This window comes from Rhinopithecus roxellana, chromosome 19, assembly GCF_007565055.1.
Source record: "Rhinopithecus roxellana isolate Shanxi Qingling chromosome 19, ASM756505v1, whole genome shotgun sequence".
Lineage (NCBI taxonomy): Eukaryota > Metazoa > Chordata > Mammalia > Primates > Cercopithecidae > Rhinopithecus > Rhinopithecus roxellana.
In genome coordinates, this window is record NC_044567.1 from 20,509,634 (window position 1) to 20,532,505 (window position 22,872).

The 22,872-nt window shown below is 38.1% G+C and overlaps 1 protein-coding gene across 1 annotated transcript in view; it reads left to right on the top strand.

Moving 5' to 3' along the window:
• CPD (carboxypeptidase D) overlaps positions 1-22,872 on the top strand; it is a 99,635-nt gene that overhangs the window by 55,909 nt on the left and 20,854 nt on the right. The window contains exons 8-14 of the mRNA XM_010367948.2: positions 786-895; positions 7,911-8,013; positions 8,502-8,644; positions 9,991-10,160; positions 11,896-12,219; positions 14,547-14,742; positions 16,698-16,833. Coding sequence (XP_010366250.2) covers positions 786-895; positions 7,911-8,013; positions 8,502-8,644; positions 9,991-10,160; positions 11,896-12,219; positions 14,547-14,742; positions 16,698-16,833 — 1,182 coding nt within the window. The remainder of the gene's footprint in view (positions 1-785; positions 896-7,910; positions 8,014-8,501; positions 8,645-9,990; positions 10,161-11,895; positions 12,220-14,546; positions 14,743-16,697; positions 16,834-22,872) is intronic.

Consider the following 22,872-nt stretch of genomic DNA (forward strand, 5'->3'; position numbering starts at 1 on the left):
GCACCTAGAAGTGAAATTGTCATATGGTAATTCCATGTTAACCTTTTTGAGGAATTGCTGAGGCTGGACTATTTTACATTCCTGCCAGCAATGTATGAGGTTCCAGTTTCTTCCTATCCTCACCACCACTTACTATTTTCTATTTTTATTATTATAGCCATCCTAGTGGGTGAGGAGTAGTACCTCATTTTGGTTTTGGTGTGCATTTCTCCAATAACTAATGATGCCGAGGATCTTTTCATGAGCTTGTTGGCCATTTATCTATGTTCTTTGGAGAAATATCTGTTCAAGTCCTCTGCTCAATTTTTAATTGAGTTTTTGTCTTTGTTGTTAAGTTGAAAGAGTTTTTAAATATATTCTGGATACTGGACCCTTATCAGGCTTGCCAAATATTTTCCCCCATTCTATAGGTTGTCTTTTCTCTTTCTTATGTCCTTGATGCATAAAAGTTTTTGATTTTAATGGAATCCTATATATCTGTCTTTTTCTTTTGTTGCTAATCCTTTCTGTGTTGATGCTAATTATTTTTTTGAGGTAGACTGTTTGGTAGAAGTACTATACATCTTTTTTTTGGCTTTAGAAAAGTAGCCATTTGAAAGCTATTTTCTCATTTATTCACTTTGATTTTCTATTGAAGAAATTAGTGTAGTTTTCATTTCTGTTGAGGAAATTTTGCTTGGCACATTTTATTGTTTTCTCTTCTCTGGCAGTATTCTGAAAAGCTTTATGTTAATAATTCATCTTGAAACAGACAACATGATACATTTTCCTCTTTTCCCTTATAGGTTCTTTGGTGGTTAACTACCCTTTCGATGATGATGAACAAGGACTTGCCACATATAGTAAATCACCAGATGATGCTGTGTTTCAACAAATAGCACTTTCTTATTCCAAGGTAGGCTTGTCTTTGAATATAAAATGCTATAAAATTAATTCTTTTATTTAAAAATATGCTTTAAAGTCCTTCAAGACTCAGGTCAAGTGCTTCCATAGTTAAGAAAGCATGACAGCTATTTCTGAAAAACAGCTTTTTCTCCTGTTTCCCACCTCACTTTTGAATACACTGCATGTCTTTCTCCTTTGGCCTTTTATCTGTGGTTTTAGCACAGTGCCTGGAACATATACATGTCAATTTATTTTATTTGACAAATAAGTTATAAGCCCAGTAAAGTAGACCAAGAAAGGGGCTTAATGCATTATAGCTCTGGAGCCAAATCTTGCCCACCACCTGTTTTTGTAAATAAAATTGTATTGACACACAGCCACAGCTATATTTTTATATATTGTGTATGGCTGCTTTCTCCTTCAACATTTCAGAGTAAGTCAGTATAATTTACTATATTAACAAACTAAAGAAGAAAAATCCAGTGATCAAATGGCAAAGTTGAGTAGTTTCAACAAAGACTTTTGCATCTAAAAAGTCTGAAATATTTGCTGTCTGGTTTTTTACAGGAAAAAATTGCCAAACTTTAGTCTAAGGTATTTAAGATCCTATAGTTACATATAGCAAGGAAAAGCAGGCAGAAATTTCTGTATTTTCCAAACTTCCTATAATGAACATGGATACTCTTACAATCAGGAATGTTAAAATGTGTTGTGTGTGAAAATTTAATTTAAAAATCATTCTTAGGGCCAGGCCTGGTGGCTCATGCCTGGAATCCTAGCACTTTGGTAGGGCAAGGCAGGAGGATTGCTTGAGCTCTCAGAAGTTTGAGACCAGACTGGGCAACATAGCAAGAGCTTGCCTCTACTACAAATAAAAATTAAAAAATTAGCCGGTCATAGTGACACACATTTGTTGTCCCAGCTACTTAGGAGGCTGAGGTGGGAAGATCACTCTGTCCCAGGAGATTGAGGTTGAAGTGAGCTTGATCACAACACTATACTCTAGCCTGGGTGACAAAGCTGAGACCCTGTCTCAAAAAAATAAAAATTGTCTTAGAAAACATGTTAAAAGTTAAGGCTTGTAAACTGGGCTTGTTAGTTTCAATTTTTGGTGTTACTACTGACTTAGTATTATTATTGGTTATATTGGTACTATTATTGGTTATAGGTAATGAATATTATTACTATAACTCTGTACTCTCCAGTCACAGCCCTCTATCCTTTCCCATTCCCTCATTCTCTGCAAATGAATCTTGTGAGATTGTTCAGTTTCTACTACAGGAGTATAGCTGTTCATTTCACCTTAGAGAATTATTGCCTTCTGTTTGGATATATATGTTTTTTTGAAGTACATATGTGGAGTAATAAGAGGAGAATGGATAGTGTCCCAACCATCAAAATAAAAATTAAATGGTCGGATTTTGCATATATTGCCATCACATTCTATGCTCATTCTCATGATTTCTGCTTTTCCCCTTCATTTTGGCTTCTAGTTCCTTATCTTCTCTTTGTTTTCTTAGACCATTAACCCTTTTGATTTGATTTACCTTTCTCTGTAGCCTAGACCCATGGACATACCTTTTCAATGATTCTCCTAAGGATCTTGTACACCCCTTTGACATATCTGCTTTGCCCTCCAGTCCTCAGTAATTACCATTATCTCTTTTCTCCATACCAATATTACAGATATAGCCCAGAGTGGTCATGCAGTCATGGCGATTTGCTATAGTCCATATGTATGCTCTCCAACTTCAGCTGAACCCTCAGTCCTACATGGCAACATTTCCTGTTTAGCTACTTGACTCCCTGGCTCAGTTCCCACTATGGTGATTCAGAGCCTTTATCCTCTATCGGAGCCTCCTATTCCAGCTCTATCCCTCTTATTCATAGTCAATCACTTTGCATTGAACTAAAGTAGAACTTTGAGTAATCTAATGTGAGTTCACTAAGATTCTGTCTTCTCAGTTGTTACTTATATGTGTCTTAACAATATTCTCCTCCATTTCTTGATCCCACTGCATTCTGCCTCCTGGAATCTTGTGTCTTCATGTCTTATGTTGTAAATAGGGAAGGTGATAATTAAACTCCCCAGTCTTCACTCATAGCCTTTTTTTTCTTGGTCAATAAGTAGCTCCTCTAAAAATATTGTCTTCTGCTAACCTTAATAAGCCCCCATGAAGCTACCATTCCAAGTTTCTTTATATTTACTCTTCAAAACTTCTCAAAAGTAAATAGTCTTGGGAGATATCTGAGCAGCCAAAGACAATAATGGCTATATGATAACCAATCTCCCAGGGTTTTTCTTTAAACAATATAAAACGACTTAAAAACTACCAAATTTTACACAAAACCACACTGTTGGCATCACAAAAGATCCTGAAACTGCAAAATAACTGTAAATTTTTTAAAAATCAAGAAATCTCAGCATGATTTATCATGCACCTACCCCATCTTTGCCCCACCACAAGGCTTTGTGATGAGGTAAAGCAGACCAAGAAAACTTACGGAGAAGACAGAAGTGGGTGCCACTGAAGGGCAGCTGTGAAGGTAATTTGGAGTGATCACCATACATCACATATGCACTAAATCCAAAAATACTAAAAGAATAACTGGGCAGATGAGAGCTCTGGAATACAGGGAAGAGATTTCAAAATGCACACAACTTAAAGATGTGGTGTGATTTAACTGGATAAGCACAGTTTAAAAGGAGAGGATGGTTACAGGGAGATCTTCCAAACTCATAGCTTCTGGAGGAGGAAAAAAAAAGACAAAGATAGAAATGAAGAAGTGCTCCTTGACAATTAAATGGTGAATGGGAAAAGGAAAAAGTGGGGAGAAATGTAAGGTTTTACAAGACAGAAAAGAACCTTAAAATTAGAAGACTTCCAGCTCTACCCTTACCACCGAGACAAATAAATAACCACATCGAGGTTCCTGGATTTTGCTAGAATTAAGCTAGGAATGATATTAAATGCCCAATATCATAAAAATAAACAAGAGGAAAATAAAGTCTATGGAAAACGATTGCAGAAAATTAGGAAATGAAATGTCACATATGGAAACTAAGGAAACCCTACCATTAGCAAAAAATAATTAAGAAGCAGAAGAAAACTGTTCAGTTGGCATTCTAAACAGATTAAGCATACCCAAATATACGTTGAGGATATGAGAAACTACCTCAACTCAGATAGTCAAAAAATAAAAACAGAAGCCAGGAAACAAAAAACCAGGGAGAAATAAAATAAAGTTTATAGGACTCAGGAAAAAAATGGAAGAAAAAGACAAAATTATCTCTGAAATGAGGAATAAATGACAAAAGTTAGGGAACTCGTACATCCAATTCCAAACTTACCACAAAGCTACAGTAATTAATACAGTGTGGTACTGGCATAAGGACAGACATATAGATCAACGAAATAGAACTGAGAGCCCAGGAATAAATTCTTATGTTGATGGTCAGTTGATTTTTTTTTAGAAAAGGATGCCAAGACAATTCAACAGGCAAAGAATAGATTGTTAAAATAAATGGTGCTGGGACAATTGGATATTTATATGCAAAAGAATAAACTAGATACATTCCTCACTCCACACCCCAAAATTAGCTTAAAATTGGTCATAGACCTAAATATAGGAACTAAAACTATAAAACTAAAAAAAAAAAAAAAAAAAAAAAAAAGGAATACATTTTTGAGACTTTGGTTCTCCTCTAGATATGACATCAAAAGCACAAGTGACAAAACAAGGTTGATATATTGGACATCATCAAGATTAAAAACTTCTTTACTGCAAAGAAAACTGTATTTTTTAGTTCTGCTGTAACAAAATTCCACAAACTGGATTGTCTAAGACAACAGGAATTTATTGTCTCACAGTTCTGGAGGCCAGAAGTCCAAAATCACAGTGTTGCCAGGGCCATGCTCCCTCTGAAACTGGGGAAGAATCCTTCCTTGTTTCTCCCTAGTTTCTGGTGCTTTGTTGGCAACCATTGGCATTCCTTCACTCCAACGCTTCTTCATCACATGGCATTCTCCTCGTGTCTTTGTATCCCAGTTTCCCCTTTGTACAAGGACACTGTCATATTGGATTAGAGCCCATGCTAATCACCTCATTTTAACTTGATTACCTCTGTAAGGAACTTATTTCCAAATAAGATCACATTCTGAGGTACTGAGGGTTAGGACTTCAATATATTTTTGGAGGACACAACTCAATGCATTACAGATAACATTCAGGAAGTAAAAAGACAGCCCATAGAAGCTGGGCGTGGTGGCATGTGCCTGTAGTCCCAGCTACTTGGGAGGCTGAGGCCAAAGGATTGCTTGAGCCCAAGAAGTAGAGGCTATCGTGAGCTATGATCATGCCACTGCACTCCAGCTTGGGTGGCAGAAGGAGACCCCAGCCCCCAAAAAATAAATAAATAAAAAGATGATCCACAGAATGAGAGAAAATTTTTGTAAACCATATGATAAAGGTGTTATATCTAAAATATATAAAGAACTCTTACAGCTAAATAGTAAAAAGACAAATCATCTAAGTGAAAAATGGGGAAAGGATCTGAATGGACATTTCTCTAAAGAAGAGGAAATGGCTAACAAGCACATGAAAAGATGCTCGATATTGTTAGCCATTAGAGAAATGCAAGTCAATACCTCTTCTTACCCACTAGGATGACTGTAATTTAAAAAATGGAAAATATGCACAGGCAAAGATGTGGAGAAATTGAAACCTTTATATGTACATTGCTGGTGGGGTGTAAAATGGTATCACTGCTTTGGAAAACAGTCTGGCAGTGCTTCAAAACATTAAATATAGAATTATAGTATGACCCAGCATTCCACTGCTAGGTATATACCCAAGAAAAATGGAAACATGTATTCACACAAAAACTTGTACATGAATATTTGTAGCAGCATTATTCATAATAGCCCCAAATGGAAACAACCAAAATGTCCATCAACTGATGAATGGGTTAACAAACTGATAAGTAAACATACAAAATCATACAGTGGAATATTATTCAGCCATAAAAAGTAATGAAATAATGATACATGGTACAACTTGAATGAACCTTAAAAACGTGCTAAGTGAAAGAAGTCACAAGAGACTACATAATGTATGATTTGGTTTATATGTAATGTTCAGAATAGGCAAACCCATAGAGACAGAAAGTAGATTGGTAGTTGCCTATGGTTTGGAGTGGGTGTAGGGAGTGGAGGTTGGGGAAAAATGGAGAATGTTAATAGATATAGAGTTTCCCTTTGGGGTGATGAAATGTCCTAAAATGTATTATGGTGGGTGGTTATACAACTCTGAATACTAAAAACCATTGAATTGTACACTTTAAATGGAGTCAATTGTGTGGAATGTGAATTATATCTCAATAAAGTGGATTTTGAAAACATAAAGAAGACTGAGGGGTGAAGCATCCATTCTCTATTCGTATATAAGTAAAAAAAAAGGTCTAAAAGTTATATACCAGGCCCGGTGTGATGGCTCGCACCTGTAATCTCAACAATTTGGGAGGCCGAGATGGGCAGATTCCTTGAGCCCAGTAGTTCAAGACCAGCCTGGGCAACATAGTCAAACCCCATCTCTACAAAAAATACAAAATTTAGCTGGGTGTGTTGGTGCACGCCTATGGTCCCAGCTACTCAGGAGGGTGAGGTGGAAGGATCACCTGAGGGTGGGGAGATTGAGGCTGCAGTGAGCTGTGTTTCTACTACTGCACTCCAAGCTGGGTGACAAAACAAGACCCAGTTTCAAAACCAAAACAAAACCAAAGCAAAAGAGCATGCATATAATTATTACAGTAATCTAAAATTATGGTTTTTATTTCATAAAAGAGTGATGGGATGATAAGCCTTTAATTGGCATATTAAGTTTCTAGAAGGGGATCGTTTATTTTATTTTGTTTTTATTAAGACAGAGTCTTGCTTTGTCACCCAGGCTGCAGTGCAGTGGTGCAGTCATGGCTTACTGCAGCCTCAACCTCCTGGGGTCAAGCTATTTTCCTGTCTCAGCCTCCCAGGGAGCTGGTTCTACAGGCATGTAGCACCATGCGTGGCTTTTTTTTTTTTTTCGTAGAGACAAGGTCTCACTGTATTCCCCAGGCTGTTCTTGAACTTCTGAGCTCAAGCAGTTCTCCAACCTTGACCTCCCAAAGTGTTGGGATTACCTGTCCCTGTTTATATATTTTAAAGTTAAATGGTTAATTATCTGTGGTAGAAAAATGGGAAATTATTCTTTTTATCTTCACACTTTCAGTACTTTTTTTCTGTTTCGAAAAGAGATAAATGAAGTTTTGACCATCTTTCAAAGCTAAATTTCTTCTAGGAAACTCCCCCGCCACTCTGATCAGATGTAATCTTTCTCTCCTCTTGCTTTCAATGGTGTTTATTTGTGTCTCCATGGCAGTTTTTCTTACCCTTCATTGAGTTATCAGTTGGACGCCTACTGTATGCTAGATGCTGAGGACACAGAGACACAAACTGTTTCAAGGAAACATTGTCTTTAGGGAAGAAAAAGGTGCAATTGTAGTTGTAATGTAAGATAATTGTACAGAGGGCAGTCAGAGCACAGAGGGGCCATCTTACTCCTGCTAGAAGTCATGGAAAGCTGCTTACTCTTATTCTGTGTGTATTATCTTTTTTGGACTTCAAGATCCTTGAAGGCATGAAACGAGAAGTATGAATATGAACAGAAATGTTTCTTAGAGAGGGGTTCAGCTGGGTTTTATATTACTTGTAATTGTGAGTAATAAATGAAGTCAATATTTTCTTACAGAGCACATTTAATTTTGATTTTTAAAAATAGATTAAGTTCAGATAGTGAAAAATCAAAATGGCATAAAAAGCTATACACTGAAAAGTCTCATTACTCATAGCCCCACCCTACTCCTAGCTCCACCCCTCACACACCCTGTTGGAAGCCACTTTTATTATTTTCCTGTATCTTCCCAGTATTTTTTTTTTTTTTTTGATGGAGATACAAACAAATACAAGTAAAGATTCTTTTTGTTTTTCCAGGAAAATTCCCAGATGTTTCAAGGTAGACCTTGCAAGAATATGTATCCTAATGAATATTTTCCTCATGGAATAACAAATGGAGCTAGTTGGTATAATGTCCCAGGTAAAGATTCTTTTATATCAAGGCCTTACAACTTGATGGCCTTTCTGCTTTCCTAGATGGTGCTGCTTGTTACTGATCTTTTAATTTTGAGGAATAATCATTATTTTTAAAACATAGTTTAACTAGTTTAAAATATTTAAATAATCTTTTCAACTACTTTTGTGTTTGATGTACATTGAGGGTTGAGTAAGAATACTGCACTAAAACTTGATTAAAGGATTACATTTTACTTCTGGCTATTACAAAGAATCTTCCATGTGCTAATAGAAGAGTGTAAGCTATATTTGAATTCTTAAACATGAAGGTGTAGGTGTTTTGCCCTCACATGAACACGTTATCAAAGTGCCCTTACATGAACACATTATCATTTTTCAATCAATGCTGATAAGAGATAAATTTGGCTTTTTACTAGGACTATTGCTTACCTTTTGAGATCTGAGCTGTTTAGAACTTCTTCAGAGTGATTAATTTTAATTTTTATCTTTTAGGAGGAATGCAGGACTGGAACTATTTACAAACAAATTGCTTTGAAGTGACTATTGAACTAGGTTGTGTGAAATATCCATTTGAGAAAGAGCTGCCAAACTTTTGGGAACAGAATCGAAGATCACTAATCCAGTTTATGAAACAGGTGACTATTCAGGGGTAAAGTATGAAATTTCTCCCAAGGGTGAAAAGATTTTTGTGTGTACACATGGTTTTTGTGCAGTAATTTTAGAATACACTTTTTAAAATTTCAATTTGTTTTAATATATTTAACCAATTTGTAGATTCCAAGGTGTTTAATATATTTATCTAGAAAATTCATGGATGGAAATGAGTTTATCTGTATATGTGAGGAAAAGTTGAAAATGATTAAACAAGGTAGTGATATTTGGCTCTTAAGGATTAGTGGTCACTTTTTACCCTGTGTTTAAAACAGACCAACGTAAATTGGATACACACCTAATCATTGGCCAAGTGATAGAAAGATGGGCTGTAGAGTAAATGTTTTTATTCTTTTTCTTATTGCCAGTGATTTACTGTGAAATGATTAATTTCCTTTTGTTTGGGTATCCATAGTGGCCAATAGGTAAAGATTGTAAGAAATACGCTAATGTTAATTAGAATAATCAGACTAATACTTTATGCCAGTATATTTCTGCATTTTTCTTTTTCCTGAGTGGTGTGACATAAAGTCTGTGAGTTTTTTACTATATTTAAAGACATTTTATTCTGAAAAATTTTAAATATACAGAAAAGTTATGACTAGCCAATAATTATTCCTATACCTAGATTTAACATTTTTAACATTTTGTTGTATTTGCTTTATTTTAATGTAAATTTTATTTACACTCTGACATACACATACATATTTTTGACTGAACTATTTTAATATAAATTGCAGGTATAGTATTTTACCTCTAAATATTATTTCAGCATCTATCTGCTAAAAATAAGGAGCTACTACATACTATAAGTGCTACTATCCTACCCAAGAAAATTAACAGTAATTCCCTAATATTACCTAATACTTAGTTTATATTTAAATGTCCATATTTTTCCCCAAAATGTAATTTTACAGCTGTATTTTATGACCAGGATCTAGTCAAGTTTCATGCATTGCATTTGATTATCGTATCTCTTTACTGTTCTTTGATCTAGAAGAGTCCTTCCATTTTTAAAAAATGCCATTTCCTTTTGAAAAGGCCAGGCCTGTTTTCTTGTAGAATGTCATATATTCTGAAATCATCAGAATGTGCTAAAGTTTAAACAGTGTTATTTATATTCTTCATGATAAAGAGAAACAAAGCCTATGAAAAATTAGCCTTCAGAAATATTTTAATGAACATTTACATTGAACTTCGCTCTGAACGCCTAAATTCCTGTTTGTTCCATTTATTTGTGTTAACAATCTGTTATTTTGAATATGACCTCCCAAGATAATTAGATGATGATACTTACTATTGAAATCTGGTGCCCTTGTACTTAATCCAGGTTCATCAGGGCGTCAAAGGATTTGTTCTAGATGCCACAGATGGCAGGGGTATATTAAATGCCACCATTAGTGTTGCTGAGATTAATCACCCAGTGACTACTTACAAAACTGGAGATTACTGGCGTCTCTTGGTTCCAGGAACTTATAAAATCACAGCATCTGCTCGAGGGTGAGTGACTGAATGCTTTGAAATAGAGTGCTTGGGGGACAGACAAACATGGCTCCATTCTGGAGGATTATTACCAGAACATTCTAGTTAAGCAACTTTGAATGGATTGCTGGGAAGTTTAGGGCCGGTTATACCTTTGTTATACCTTTGCCTCTCCTTTAGTGGCAGATAGAGTACATGGAAAAAAAAAAAAAATCCTGGAATAAATATTCTAGTTATTGCTTAGTTGACTCATTGTGACATGCTTCCAACGTGGACATTAGGCAAGACACTTTAGAATACACATCAAATCCTGATCCTCATGGCCTTAGGTTTTTTATTAAAAAGGAGAGCAAGGCTGAAGTAATTCTACAAAGTCAGTTCCAATTTGTAGTAGAATTTATTGGAAATGTGTTCAAGATAGTTTTTCCTTTAAAGGAGTAACAAAAGTGTTAGTTCATGAAGCACAAAGAACATAGAAAATGCATAGAAAGAATATTTCTCATTCTCTTTATGTACTAAATAAAGGCAAGCCCAAAGCAATGCAGTCTATTTAACATGCTAGTAACTTTTTTTTTTTTTTTTTTTTTTTTTTTTTTTTTTGAGACAGTGCCTCTCTCTATCACCCAGGCTGGAGTGCATGGCACTATCTTAGCTCCCTGCAACTTCCGCCTCCTGGGTTCAAGGGATGCTTGTGCCTCAGCCTCCCAAGTAGTTGATATTACTGGTGTGTGCCACCACACCCAGCTAATTTTTGTATTTTTAGTAGAGACAGGGTTTCTCTTGTAGTTTTCTTTTTTATCTTTTGATAAGTATAGATGTTACCACAGGACATTTTCCCTTCCTCCTGCTAGATAACTTATTTCTAAAGAGTTAGTTTGAATACCCATTGAAGTAAGGGTAAATATATGAAAACATTTTAGTCGTTGCCTTTGTTTTTTAATAATTTTCAGATATCTAGTGGTCCATAAATGGATGGGTTAGAACCTCACACTGATGAGTAATGAGGTCTTTTCTGTGATTCTTCCATTTTGGCAGAGTGTTAACTAAAGCAGCAGAGGATCTGAGAAACAGGGTGAGAAGGATGTGTTTGGCAGAGAATGTCCTAACTTAGCACCCCTCCAACTTTTCCACCCATATACCCTGTTAGAAGACAAGTGAATTTAAGTTCCAGGAGACATGGGAGTATCCACTACAAGCACTAAATTTCTTTTAAAGCCATATAATTAATCTTAAAAACCTAGGCCAGGTGCAGTGGCTCGGGCCTGTAATCCCAGCACTTTGGGAGGCAGAGGCGGGTGGATCACCTGAGGTCAGAAGTTTGAGACCAGCCCGGTAAACATGTTGAAATCCTGTCTCTACTAAAAACACAAAAATTATCCAGACATGGTGGTGGGCACCTGTAATCCCAGCTACTCAGGAGGCTGAGGCAGGAGAATCACTTGAACCCAGGAGGCAGAGGTTGCAGTGAACTGAGATGGTGCCACTGCACTCCAGCCTGGGTGACAGAGCAAGACTCCGTCTTAAAAAAAAAATTATGAAAAAAGTCCATGCATATTTTGTAGTATACCCATGTCTATTAATGTATTATTAATGTATTAAAAATAATAAATTACTCAATGTTAAAATTTTGTCTCTTTAGGAAGCTGCACCACATTTATCCCAAGGATTCTCATGTTCTCTGCACACCTGCCTTCCCAGGGTTTGGGTACTCCAGCTGCAGGAGTGTGGTTCTGATCTGTCTCCTTTGTCATAGGTATAATCCAGTTACCAAGAATGTGACTGTCAAGAGTGAAGGCGCTATTCAGGTCAACTTCACACTTGTTCGATCCTCAGCAGATTCAAACAGTGAATCAAAGAAAGGAAAAGGGGCTAGCACCAGCACCAGTGATGCCAGTGATCCAACTACTAAAGAGTTTGAAACTTTAATTAAAGACCTTTCAGCGGAGAATGGTTTGGAAAGCCTCATGTTACGCTCCTCCTCAAATCTGGCTCTTTATCGATACCATTCCTACAAAGACTTATCAGAGTTTCTGAGAGGACTTTTAATGAACTATCCACATATTACAAATCTTACCAAGTAAGTGTCACTTTCTACTCTCTTTTTTTTTTTTTTAAGAGTAAAATCAGCATTAGCCATGTTGAATAGTTATTGTAATTTATATAGAAATATTTGGGAACAGCATGTACAGAGAGTTGGAGTTTACTTATTTTGCAACAGGTATTTGCTTGGAGATCTTTTTAATAGTGAATCTTGGGAACTTTAAGGAGAATTACTTGTTAGATGAGAAGTAGATAGCCTGTGCTTCCAGGAAATGTAAAATTGCTCTTCCTGATAATTATTTTGACTGATTGCAAAACCCTTTCCATCACTCAGCTACAGATCTATTAATATGTTCTGACTCAATATTGTTTAGTTTGTTTTATTTTGCTTGGGGCAAGCGAGGAATTTAGAACTATAAGCTCACCTGTTAGGGATTATGTGTAACTTTTTTTTTAAATTAGAAAATGAAGCCTAGTTGCTGTCCTAATTCTAGTCTTTATTCACAGTCTCTTACTTGAAGCCTTAGGGACTTGTATGATCGTGGATCCCAGGGAGAATATGCAGTCCTGGCTGATGGAAAACTGATAGCTGAGATAGCCTTTACCTTCACTTTCTGGTGGTTGCTCTGCCTCACTTGCAGTGCTTCAGTTTAGATTTTGTTACAGTTACTCCAAAATTATTTCTATGATTTGTCCATTCCTATGGTTACCTGTTGTAGGTAAGGTCTTTACATTTTTCCTTGAGCTTATAATTCTCTGCTGCAAACCTTGTGAACATTATTTAGCCTTTTACCTTTTTTACTTTGTTTTTCTTCATTGGTCCTTTTAATTTCATTAGAAAACTTAGTTCCTCAAATTCTGGTTTATAATGTTCATAGATGCAGAGTGATACTTAGTTTCTTTGGCAATACCAATTACTTTTCTTCCTTAACTGATTCTTGAATATTTCTGGCTATTTCAGGTTTTAATATCATACAATCTTAGTACCATAGGGTTCATATTTTTTAAATTTTAAAATAAAACCAGGCTGGGCACAGTGGCTCACACCTGTAATCCCAGCACTTTGGGAGGTCCAAGTGGGAGGATCGCTTGAGGCCAGGAGCTCCAGTTTACGTTGAACTATGATCACACCACTGCACTCCAGCCTAGGTGACAGTAAGATCCTGTCTCTAAAACAAACAAAAATTGGACATTATTTTGCTGTCTGTTTACTTAGTTGATTTAATTTTTTTAACCTCCTAATTCAAGACACACTTTTTAGTTAAATATTTTCTCAAAATATGCCACACATGCCAGTGGTGGGGCACGAGAGAGTTTTAGGTGGTACACCAACGGGCACTAAGTACCATTGAATAGCATCATGAGAAAGCAATCGGGTTTCTGTTAATTTTTCTGAATTTAATATGATTATACTTTTTCTGTCCAATTCTTGTAAATCTCCCTTTATGCTAAAGAAAGCAGACCTTAAGCTCAAAGCTCTTGGGTAAGCAGAGTATTTGACCGTTGTTTAATTTTCATTGAATTGTTATTTTTTTCGCCACTCACAAATTATTTTTACTGTGAAACTGGTGTTGCATTTATAGTAAAATATAACATGACTTATTTACAAATATTAATTTAGATTTAAAAAGGCAGGGCCAGGGTGGTGGCTCATGCTGTAATCCCGGGACTTTGGGAGACTGAGGTGGGAGGATCACTTGAGGCCAGAAGCACTTGAAAGCAGCCTCAGCAATATAGCAAGTCCCTGTCTCTACAAAATTTTTTAAAGAAATTATCCAGGCATGGTGGCACAAACCTGTAGTACTACTCCCTTAGGAGACTGAGGCCAAAGGATCACTCAAGCCCTGGAATTTGAGGCTGCAGTGAGCTATGATCAAGCCATTGCATTCCAGCTTGGGTGACATAGTGAGACCCTGTCTCTTAAAAATATAATAATAATAATAATGATAATAATAATAATATAAATAAATAAATAAGGGAGGTTACCTACATTCATACATACTTAAATATTTCTGTAATAAAAATTTAATTTGTGAGTTAGGACAAAAGATATATATTAACTAAATAGTAGTATAAATTAAAGAAGATAGGGCAAATATTGTGATAATTGTATGAGAATGACTGAATTTGGAAGGATGGTAGACTAAATCATAATCTTTCGTAAACCTGATAATATCATCTATTTGATGTTCTTTGGTCAAGGAAAACTAATGTTCTTAAGGTTTTCTGATACAGTGATTCACTCTTTAAAGATTTTTTAAAACTTTTTGTGTTTTATTTTCATTTCTATTTTTAAAGTCCATAAGTTAACGTTAACATAGTGCTTGATTACTTGCTGATATTTTTGTTTCTGGTTTTTGAAAGTTTGGGACAGAGCGCTGAATACCGTCACATTTGGTCCCTTGAAATCTCCAATAAGCCCAATGTATCTGAGCCTGAAGAACCAAAGATTCGTTTTGTTGCTGGTATCCATGGAAATGCGCCAGTTGGAACTGAACTGCTTTTGGCTCTGGCAGAATTTCTCTGCCTGAACTACAAAAAGAACCCAGCTGTTACCCAAGTAAGAGAATAGCTGGGGTTGACATGCTTTAAAAGGAAAAAGCTGAATATTAATATCAGGGCAGCATTTTTAAAATTTTTAATTTCTTGCTAGATTTTACAGTTACTTATAGTATATTATGAACTTTACTCTTTAAAAATGAGCAATCTTTGTAGTGTATACCCTTTGTTAATAGTACCTTTCTATTATATTTCCCTGTATGTCTTGAGAGGCATACAGGAAAGAATACTAAAAATTTACATTCAATTTCCTACTCCGTCATTTAATAGCCACACTACCCTTCCAGTCTTTGTTCACAGTTCTTTACTTTTTTTTGAGACGGAGTCCTGCTCTATCACCCAGGCTTGAGTGCAGTGGTACGATCTCGGCTCACTGCAACCTCCGCCTCCTGGGTTCAAGCAGTTATCCCACTTCAACTTCCTGAGTAGCTGGGACTACAGATGCCCACCACCACGCCCAGCTAATTTTTTTATATTTTTAGTAGAGACAGTGTTTTGCCATGTTGGCCATGCTGGTCTCGAACTCCTGACCTCAGGTAATCCTGCCTTGGCCTCCCAAAGTGCTGGGATTACAGGCGTGAGCCGTGGAGCCTGGCCAGTTTTTTACATTCTAACTTGAGGAACTTCCATTCTGAATTACTTATAACTAGGATACTATATTGAAAAATCTAGTGAAAGTCTAGTTTTTCAATATAGTTTTCCTTTTCATGTAATACATAAAAAATTATTGGACATCTTGGCTGCTAAGAGATTTTAGAAAAAGCAATATGGTATTATCTACTTGAGCCATCTGTGACTACAAAAAAGAACTTTGACCAGGGTGTGATAACTCATGCCTGTAATCACAACACTTCAGGGGGCTGAAGAGAAGAGGACCACTTGATGCCAGATGGTTGAGACCAGCCTGAGCAACAGAGTGATACCCTGTCTCTACAAACATTTTAAAAATTAGCTGGGCATTGAGGTGCACACCTGTAATTCTAGCTACTTGGGAGGCTAAAGTGGGAGGATCACTTGAGCCTCATAGGTCAAGACTGTAGTGAGCTGTGATTGCACCACTGCATTCCAGCCTGGGTAACAGGCTGAAATCTCAAAAACAAACAAAACAACTTTGACCCACAGGCTTGGGCATGTATGATTAAGCATCCTAGTTGTAGGTTGCCTCAGAGAAGGGAAGAAAAGAGTGCATCCTTCTAAAACACTCACTAATTGGCACTGTCCATAGTGGACTTAGCAAAGGGAAAAAGAACTGATATTTATTGAATACATATTATGTGCCAGGTAATATACCATGTATATTATATAGATCATTATATCCTCGACCGTGTGATAATGATTATCTCCATTTTATAAATGTAGAAACTGAGGCAGTCCTACAGCTAGAAACTGGTAAAACTAGAATTTAAACCCAAGTATGTCTACTCTGAAGGCCAGTGTAGTTCTGCCTCCCCAAAACAAATTTGGAAATAATTGATGTCATGATTAGGATCAGAAGGGACCTGTGTAATTAGGTGACATGCACTTAAATCAGACCAACCAAAAATTATGTTATCTTCCTTTGTGGGACAGGTGCTCTGTGTTGTGAACTCACTCAACTCTGCCATTAGAGCACAAAAGCAGTCATATGTAAATGAATAGTCATGGTTATGTGTCAATAAAACTTTATATACAATAGCAGGCACCAACTGAATTTGGCCTGCAGTTAGTGGTTCCTGACCCCTGTTCTAAGTCACTTGGAGGTCTCTGGGAACATTAGCTGTACAGTAGTTTTTTGCTTGTTTTTAATATATTTGAAGCAAAAGGAAATTTTATTTTTTATTTTTTCATTCATTTTAGTTCTGCTTTTTAAATTAACTGTGTGTAGAATAAATAACAGACTTTCCATTTGAGGCATGAGAGGGTACCCATTGATTCTACACACAGCTAGTAACTCATTAATTTCTGTTTCTGCTTTAGTTGGTTGACAGGACTAGGATTGTGATTGTCCCTTCTCTAAATCCAGATGGGCGAGAGAGAGCTCAAGAGAAAGACTGTACTTCAAAAATAGGACAAACGAATGCTCGTGGCAAAGATTTGGATACAGACTTCACAAGTAAGACTAATTTTTAGGCCATTAAAATACTTAGGAGATAATTTCTTTTTGCTGGAAGATTGGTTGATCCTATTTTGTCAGTGAGTAATGGAGTACTTTCTTGTCTGGGTTATGAATGTGAGGTATAAATGAATACAGACATCCGGAAAACTTTTTGAATTTTTCTCCATTATTATTTGCAAAAATAATTAAAATTTTTCATATAAATTCAATCCATTATATTGGGATGTCTCTTCACTAGTTGTGTAGAGATGTGTATTCTCTCTCCCCTCCTATGTGTGTGTATATATACACATGACACACATATATGTGTATATTGATTTGAAGAGCCCTGTTTCTTGTTTACTTAAATGGGATCACCAAATCACCAACTGTATACATTATTCTATAACCTTTTTCATTAAATGTGTATCAGTGACATCTTTCAATTTCAGTACTTACAGATCTCTAACATTCTTTTTTTTTTTTTTTTTTTTTTTTTTTTTGAGACAGAGCCTCACTCTGGTGCTCAGGCTGGAGTGTGATGGTACAATCTTGGCTCACCTCTGCCTCTCAGGTTAAGCAATTCTCCTGTCTCAGCCTCCTGAATAGCTGGGATTATAGGCACCTGCCACCATGCCTGGCCAATTTTTGTATTTTTAGTAGAGATGAGGTTTTATCATGTTGGTCAGGCTGGTCTTGAACTCCTGACCTCGGGTGATACATCTGGCTCAGCCTCCCAAAGTGCTGGGATTACAGGCATTAGCCACTGTGCCAGGCTCAACATTCTTTTTTAATGGCATCTAGTATGCCATTAATCTATGACAGTACTCTAATTTATTCAACCATTTTCTACCGATAGATATTTACTTTATTTCTGGCCACTTGCTTTTTTGCTTTTGTAAGCAGTGCTGCAGGGAACACCCAGCTTTCTGAAACTAATTTTCTTCCAAAGATAGCATATTAGTCCATTTTCACACTGCTGATGAAGCCATACCCAAGACTGGGAAGAAAAGGATTTTTAATTTGACTTACAGCTCTACATGGCTGGGGAGGTTTCACAATCATGGCGGAGGATGAAAGACACTTCTTACATGGTGGCAGCAAGAGAGTATGAGAAGGAAGCAAAAGCAGATAAACCCATCAGATCTCGTAAGACTTACTCACTATCACGAGAATAATACAGGAAAGACCCACCCCGATGATTCAGTTACCTCCCACTGAGTCCCTCCCACAACTAGTGGGAGTTTTGGGAGATAAAATTCAAGTTGAGATTTGGATGGGGACACAGCCAAACCATATCATTCTGCCATTGGCCCCTCCCACATCTCATGTCCTCACATTTCAAAACCAATCATGCTTTCCCAACAGTCCCCCGAAGTCTTATTTCAGCATTAACTCAAAAGTCCACAGTCCAATATCTCATCTGAGACAAGTCCCTTCTGCCTATGAGCCTGTAAAATCAAAAGCAAGTTAGTTACTTCCTAGATAAAATAGGGGTACAGGCATTGGGTAAATACAGCCATTCCAAATGGGAGAAATTGGTCAAAACAGAGGGGCTACAGGCCCCATACGAGTTCAAAATCAAGCAGGGCAGTCAAATCTTAAAGTTCAAAAATTTTCTCCTTTGACTCCATGTTTCGCATCTAGGTCATGCTGATGCAGGAAGTAGGTTCCCATGGTCTTGGGCAGCTCCACCCCTGTGGCTTTACAGGGTACTGTCTCTCTCCCAGCTGCTTTCACCAACTGGCATTGAGTGTCAGTAGCTTTTCCAGGGGCATAATGCAGGCTGTCAGTGGATCTACCATTTTGGGGTCTGGAGAACAGTGGCCTTCTTCTCACAGCTCCATTAGGTGGTACCTCAGTAGGGACTCTGTGTGGGGGCTCTGATCCCACATTTCCCGTCTGCACTGCCCTAGCAGAGGTTCTCCATGAAGGGCCTGCCCCTGCGGCAAACTTTTGCCTGGACATCCAAGCTTTTCCATACATCTCCTCAAATCTAGGTGGAGGTTCCCAAACATAAATTCTTGGCTTTTTTGCACCTGCAGGCTCAACACCACATGGAAGCTGCCAGGTCTTGGGGCTTCCACCCACTGAAGCAACAGCCTGAGCTGTACCTTGGCCCCTTTTAGTCACAGCTGGAGCAACTAGGAGGCAGGGCACCAAGTCCCTAGACTGCCCCCAGCACAGGGACCCTGAGCCTGGCCCACAGAACCACTTTTTCCTCCTGGGCCTCCAGGCCTTTGATGGAGGGGCTGCTGAGAAGGTCTCTGACATGGCCTGGAGACATTTTCCCCATGATCTTGGGCATTAACATTAGGCTCCTTGCTACTTATGCAAATTTCTGCAGCTGGGTTGAATTTCTCCCCAGAAAATGAGCTTTTCTTTTCTACGGCATAGTCAGGCTGCAAATTTTCCAAACTTTTATGCTTTGTTTCCCTTATGAAACTGAATGCCTTTAACAGCACCCATGTCACCTCTTGAATGCTTTGCTGCTTAGAAATTTCTTCCACCAAGGGAGTCCCTTTTCCTAGCCAGGGGAACTGAGACACACAACACCTAGAAAATCGGGTGACTCCCACCCCAATACTGCACTTTGAGCAAACGGGCACACCAGGAGATTGTATCCCACACCTGGCCGGGAGGGTCCCACAGCCACGGAGCCTCCCTCATTGCTAGCACAGCAGTCTGCGATCTAACCGCAAGGCAGCAGCGAGGCTGGGGGAGGGGCGCCTGCCATTGCTGAGGCTTAAGTAGGTAAGCAAAGCCGCTGGGAAGCTCGAACTGGGTGGAGCTCACAGCAGCTCAAGGAAACCTGCCTGTCTCTGTAGACTCCACCTCTGGGGACAGGGCACAGCTAAACAACAACAACAACAAAAGCAGCAGGAACCTCTGCAGACGCAAACAACTCTGTCTGAAAGTTTTGAAGAGAGCAGTGGATCTCCCCACATGGAGGTTGAGATCTGAGAAGGGACAGACTGCCTGCTCAAGTGGGTCCCTGACCCCTGAGTAGCCTAACTGGGAGACATCCCCCACTAGGGGCAGTCTGACACCCCACACCTCACACGGTGGAGTACACCCCCGAGAGGAAGCTTCCAAAGTAAGAATCAGACAGGTACACTCGCTGTTCAGCAATATTCTATCTTCTGCAACCTCTGCTGCTGATACCCAGGCAAACAGGGTCTGGAGTGGACCTCAAGCAATCTCCAACAGACCTGCAGCTGAGGGTCCTGACTGCTAGAAGGAAAACTATCAAACAGGAAGGACACCTATACCAAAACCCCATCAGTATGTCACCATCATCAAAGACCAGAGGCAGATAAAACCACAAAGATGGGGAAAAAGCAGGGCAGAAAAGCTGGAAATTCAAAAAATAAGAGCGCATCTCCCCCTGCAAAGGAGTGCAGCTCATCGCCAGCAACGGATTGAAGCTGGTCAGAGAATGACTTTGACAAGATGAGAGAAGAAGGCTTCAGTCCATCAAACTTCTCAGAGCTAAAGGAGGAATTACATACCCAGCGCAAAGAAACTAAAAATCTTGAAAAAAGAGTGGAAGAATTGACAGCTAGAATAATTAATGCAGAGAAGGTCATAAACGAAATGACAGAGATAAAAACCATGACACGAGAAATACGTGACAAATGCACAAGCTTCAGTAACCGACTCGATCAACTGAAGGAAAGAGGATCAGCGATTGAGGATCAAATGAATGAAACGAAGTGAGAAGAGAAACCAAAAGAAAAAAGAAGAAAAAGAAATGACCAAAGCCTGCAAGAAGTATGGGATTATGTAAAAAGACCAAATCTACGTCTGATTGGGGTGCCTGAAAGTGAGGGGGAAAATGGAACCAAGTTGGAAAACACTCTTCAGGGTATCATCCAGGAGAACTTCCCCAACCTAGTAGGTCAGGCCAACATTCAAATTCAGGAAATACAGAGAACGCCACAAAGATAATCCTCGAGAAGAGCAACTCCAAGACACATAATTGCCAGATTCACCAAAGTTGAAATGAAGGAAAAAATCTTAAGGGCAGCCAGAGAGAAAGGTGGGGTTACCCACAAAGGGAAGCCCATCAGACTAACAGCAGATCTCTCGGCAGAAACTCTACAAGCCAGAAGAGAGTGGGGGCCAATATTCAACATTCTTGAAGAAAAGAATTTTAAACCCAGAATTTCATATCCAGCCAAACTAAGTTTCATAAAATAAAATCCTTTAAATAAAATCCTTAAAATAAAATCCTTTAAAACCGGAGAAATAAAATCCTTTACAGATAAGCAAATGCTTAGAGATTTTGTCACCACCAGGCCTGCCTTACAAGAGACCCTGAAGGAAGCCCTAAACACGGAAAGGAACAACCGGTACCAGCCATTGCAAAAACATGCCAAAATGTAAAGACCATCGAGGCTAGGAAGAAACTGCATCAAATAACGAGCAAAATAACCAGTTAATATCATAATGGCAGGATCAAGTTCACACATAACAATATTAACCTTAAATGTAAATGGACTAAATGCTCCAATTAAAAGACACAGACTGGCAAACTGGATAAAGAGTCAAGACCCATCAGTCTGCTGTATTCAGGAGACCCATCTCATGTGCAGAGACACACATAGGCTCAAAATAAAGGGATGGAGGAAGATCTACCAAGCAAATGGAGAACAAAAAAAAGCAGGGGTTGCAATACTAGTCTCTGATAAAACAGACTTTAAACCATCAAAAATCAAAAGAGACAAAGAAGGCCATTACATAATGGTAAAGGGATCAATTCAACAGGAAGAGCTAACTATCCTAAATATATATGCACCCAATACAGGAGCACCCAGATTCATAAAGCAAGTCCTTAGAGACTTACAAAGAGACTTAGACTCCCATACAATAATAATGGGAGACTTCAACACTCCACTGTCAACATTAGACAGATCAACGAGACAGAAAGTTAACAAGGATATCCAGGAATGGAACTCATCTCTGCACCGAGCGGACCTAATACTCTCCACCCCAAATCAACAGAATATACATTCTTCTCAGCACCACATCGCACTTATTCCAAAATTGACCACATAATTGGAAGTAAAGCACTCCTCAGCAAATGTACAAGAACAGAAATTATAACAAACTGTCTCTCAGACCACAGTGCAATCAAACTAGAACTCAGGACTAAGAAACTCAATCAAAACCGCTCAACTACATGGAAACTGAACAACCTGCTCCTGAATGACTACTGGGTACATAACGAAATGAAGGCAGAAATAAAGATGTTCTTTGAAACCAATGAGAACAAAGATACAACATACCAGAATCTCTGGGACACATTTAAAGCAGTGTGTAGAGGGAAATTTATAGCACTAAATGCCCACAAGAGAAAGCAGGAAAGATCTAAAATTGACACTCTAACATCACAATTAAAAGAACTAGAGAGGCAAGAGCAAACACATTCAAAAGCTAGTAGAAGGCAAGAAATAACTAAGATCAGAGCAGAACTGAAGGAGATAGAGACACAAAAAACCCTCCAAAAAATCAATGAATCCAGGAGTTGGTTTTTTGAAAAGATCAACAAAATTGACAGACCACTAGCAAGACTAATAAAGAAGAAAAGAGAGAAGAATCAAATAGATGCAATAAAAAATGATAAAGGGGATATCACCACCAACCCCACAGAAGTACAAACTACCATCAGAGAATACTATAAACACCTCTACGCAAATCAACTAGAAAATCTAGAAGAAATGGATAATTTCCTGGACACTTACACTCTTCCAAGACTAAACCAGGAAGAAGTTGAATCCCTAAATAGACCAATAGCAGGCTCTGAAATTGAGGCAATAATTAATAGCCTACCAACCATAAAAAGTCCAGGACCAGATGGATTCACAGCTGAATTCTACCAGAGGTACAAGGAGGAGCTGGTACCATTCCTTCTGAAACTATTCCAATCAACAGAAAAAGAGGGAATCCCCCCTAACTCATTTTATGAGGCCAACATCATCCTGATACCAAAGCCTGGCAGAGACACAACAAAAAAAGAGAATTTTAGACCAATATCCCTGATGAACATCGATG